General features: G+C 44.8%; 1 protein-coding gene across 2 annotated transcripts in view; it reads right to left on the reverse strand.

Moving 5' to 3' along the window:
* Mtrr (5-methyltetrahydrofolate-homocysteine methyltransferase reductase) overlaps positions 1–3,897 on the reverse strand; it is a 21,334-nt gene that overhangs the window by 6,968 nt on the left and 10,469 nt on the right. For both annotated transcript variants that reach the window (XM_005356689.2, XM_026783813.1), the window contains 3 exons: positions 2,757–2,845; positions 1,395–1,575; positions 22–64 (listed from right to left, as the gene is read on the reverse strand). In XM_005356689.2, the coding sequence (XP_005356746.1) occupies positions 22–64; positions 1,395–1,575; positions 2,757–2,845 (313 nt within the window). The remainder of the gene's footprint in view (positions 1–21; positions 65–1,394; positions 1,576–2,756; positions 2,846–3,897) is intronic.

The raw sequence follows: 3,897 nt of genomic DNA on the forward strand, positions 1-3,897 counted from the left end.
CATGTTAGTAAGTGTTCCTACCTCGCACATGAGTACGGCCGAGGTTGGAGTCTGGGCAGCTGTTCTAAAAAGTAAAAACAGGCAATTAACTCACACCCACTGAAACAGGCACAGAACAGAACCCAGCCTATACTGAACTTTCTTATTTACAATATCCAAAATAAGATGTTCTCTTTTAAAGGATTTTATAGCACATGGCCCAGTGATCTCTCCTCCCACACTGGTCTCAGGGACGAGGACATGAAGAACGGAGCCGTCAGCGGCCCATAGCCAGCAGGCTCACTGCTTTCACGTGTCTACAGAGCAGCTGAATAGACATGTCCAGGAGTTTCCAGATGGGAAATAAAGTTAAAGCCACAAAAATATCACAGTCATCAATTTTAGGAAATAGGAGCACGATGCCCTTTTACTTCCTGTGTTTATATACATGATAAAAACCAACTTCCTCAGAAGCCAGACGCTTCAAGATGCAGAGGGACTTGTGGAAAAGCAACATAAATGACCCATATATTAATTATCTGCTTACAAAGTTTGTAATTTTTGTGAATAACAGGCTCTATTTTTAGTTTACTTGGGCAAAACTTTGAAATATTCCAAAACTGCCTAGTCTTAATAAAGCAGGGAAATAAAGTTCAGTAAAGAATTCATCTTAAGTTTTCCAACGCCATGAAGTTGAAAAGTACCAGACAGCTGGCTTAGACATTGGAATGGGGGAGACTAGCCTCACATAGTGATTTTTTTCCCCAAAAAAAAATTTGGGGAGGAAAATAAGGGAAAAAAAAATACTGAGAAACAAAAGGAACAGAAAGTCTGGCTAGAACAGTCCTCCAGGCGCCCCCTGCTGGCTCAACACAAGCACTACACATGTGACTGTAAACAGCCCTGCTCCACTACAGGCAAACAAATGCAGGCTAGTAAGAAAGGCTACAGGATCCTGCCTACTGCTCACCGCCATCACTCCAGGACAGTTACAGCCCCTTGTGAGCCAGTCACCAGGCTCGGGAGTGTCAGTCTGTATTACCAGGGCCCCCTCGCTCCTGACCTCCTTACTTCTGCACCTGGACGGAAGTGTTTCTGCCTTCTACACAGGGCTCACGCTACACCCAATTACACCACATTCTGATTGGTGAAATCACTCTCCCTCCAAACAGCTACTGCTAGATAAGACCCAGCTAAACTACTTCACTGAAAAGAAAAAAAAAACAAAAAACGAGAAAAGACGCTAAATTCTTTGAAAAAAAAAATCACAATTGAGTAAATTAACAGAGAAAATGACAGTGACATTAATTACAGAAAAAAAAAATGAAAGATGTGGTCACCCTGTATCTGCACAAAACCCACAGCGAGACACGAACAGCCAGCCTCCTTTACTGGCGCCGGGGCAGGGAACTCACCGAGCAGCAGGCTGAGTGGAGGGTGGCAGGACGGGAAGGCGAGGAGGAGGTCCAGCAGGCAGACACTGGCGTCTCGGACGAAGCTGTTGTAATCAGCGGCTCCCTGTTTACTGCACAGCTCCTGCAGCCTCCGCTTTTCAGCTGCGCTGCTGGTGCAGTCTACCAGGGCGCGCAGAAACGCCTGAGGAGAGAGGCCGGCCGTGAGCCGCTCTGTGGTCAGGGCTAGCTCTGTGAATTCAAGCCAGTCACAACTATACGGTGAGACCTTCTCTCGAATGAATGAATGAATGAATAACTAAGAAACGGAAGAGAGAGAACACGCTGAAACAGCAGAAAACGTTTCAAGGCTTTAAAGAATAAATAATTTGAAATACCAAATATACTAAAAAGAAATTATATTACACATATGTTCCAAACATGTGTGCAAAGACTATCACAGTACTGAAATTTCTATTTAGACATTTCCTCCACCATGGAAAATCTCCAAACATGTTCATGATCAAGCCAATGAATATGATGCATACATTAAAAACACCCTCAGTCTTTCCACACCAGAACATGGGCGTGATGTGGAACAGGAATTAGATTCCAGAATTAAACTCCAAGGGTGTGATCACAAAACTCTGACATCCTATGTCACATCCACACAGATATTTTTAACACAGCACATTTTGTATAGTAAAGAAAGTATATTTACATATACTTTGTAAAACTTAAAGAGCAGGTCAAGTTAAAGCCAAACTGAATTAATTAAACGTAAGAAGTTCTCATCAAAATGAATCCTGTGTCTAAGACTCTAAGGCGGTTTAGTTCCCAGGACCAGCAGTGCATAGGCGCCCGCTCAACGGGAGACAGAAGCCTGCTTGTATTAGCACGGTCTGTCTGCTCAGACACTTCCAGTCCAGCACAGTTTAGGAAAAAAATAGCTGCAAGCATTTTAAATACAGTTCCTGGTGTAATACTGACCTCTAGTGGTTCAGTCTATCCTAAAATCCCTCTACAGCTCCCAAATCCCCCCACTCCGCAGTAACCGCAGTAACAGAGCAGCACCACACAGATCTGCAGTCACACAGAAGGTGATGGAGAGGGGTGAGAGCCCTGCACTCTCAGAAGCGTTCTGTCATGGAGGAGGAGGAGGAGGAGGAGGAAGAGGAAGAGGAGGAGAGGGGGCAGTGCAGCCCAGGCTTTCACCTGTTACCGTGTGACATTATTGGCAGGTGATAGGGCAGCTGAAGGAGATCCGTTTCCATGACATTAGAAAGACACCTGAACTATCTTTACAGCTCTAAGGGGCAGGTATCATCCAAAAGTCCTAAACACACGCTGCCCTCTTCTGAGTCACTCAGGGACAAAGAGAAATACCTTTTTAGGAACTGCCCGTATTTCCAGACACCAGGTGAGGATGAACTGGAGGGAACAGCCCTCGGGCACATGCTGGGGCACAGCAGCTCCTGGCAGATGAGGCAGAAGGGTCAGGGCAGAGAAAAGACACAGCCACAAAAACATTGTCAGAACAGCTCTGCATTCACCAAAATACAGCTAGCTGAGACACTTTAGAGAGCTACCCCGTGTGATGTTGAGGCAATGATCAAGAAGACACTGGCAGAAACAAATACGTCAGGAAGAAACAGCCACTTCACAAAAGTAAAAGACTGATAAATTCAAAAATGTACCAAATAAAAGACAATTATCTAAACGGAGTGGAAAAAGATGACCATGTTCCAGGAAAATGAAAAGTAACCTCAGTGGCTGGAGAGAGGGCTCAGATATTAAGAATCCAGCTGTTCTAGAGGACCCCAATTCGGTTCCCGTGCCCACACGCCTGTAACTCTAGTTCAGGGGATCCAGCACCCCTTTCTGGCCTCAACCAGGTACCAGCACAATGTGGTGCACACACACACACACACCAAAATAAAAATAACTTTTTTTTTAAAAAACAGGAACTTCAGCACTGAATAAGTTCAAGATTATGTGCAAGTGGGCTGGAGAGATGGCTCAGTGGTTAAGAGCATCGCCTGCTCTTCCAAAGGTCCTGAGTTCAATTCCCGGCAATCACATGGTGGCTCACAACCATCTGGTGCCCGCTTCTGGCTTGCAGACATACACACAGACAGAATATTGTATAAATAAAATAAATAAATAAATATTTTAAAAAAAAAGATGGGACTTCTTTAAAAAAAAAAGATTATGTGCAAGTAATAAAACAACTTCCCTTATTTACAGCAAATTATTTTTACATAATAACATGTGACCATGAGAAGTAAACACAAGGGGAGTTTCACATACAGGCTCTGGGCTCTTTCCACACCCACTAGTGAGCGTTGCCACGCTGCTCACTCCAAATAAGAGCAGCATCAAGGAGCAGCCAGCACTGGAGAAGCTGGTGCTCATGCATGTGTGTGTGTTGTCACAGGTAGCACCGAGAAGTGGCCAGCACCGAAGATGCATGTGTGTGTGTGGTCACAGGCAGCAGCAGAGTTGATGGTGGCCATGCATGTGTGTG

This window comes from Microtus ochrogaster, chromosome 19 (assembly GCF_000317375.1).
Source record: "Microtus ochrogaster isolate Prairie Vole_2 chromosome 19, MicOch1.0, whole genome shotgun sequence".
Classification (NCBI taxonomy): domain Eukaryota; kingdom Metazoa; phylum Chordata; class Mammalia; order Rodentia; family Cricetidae; genus Microtus; species Microtus ochrogaster.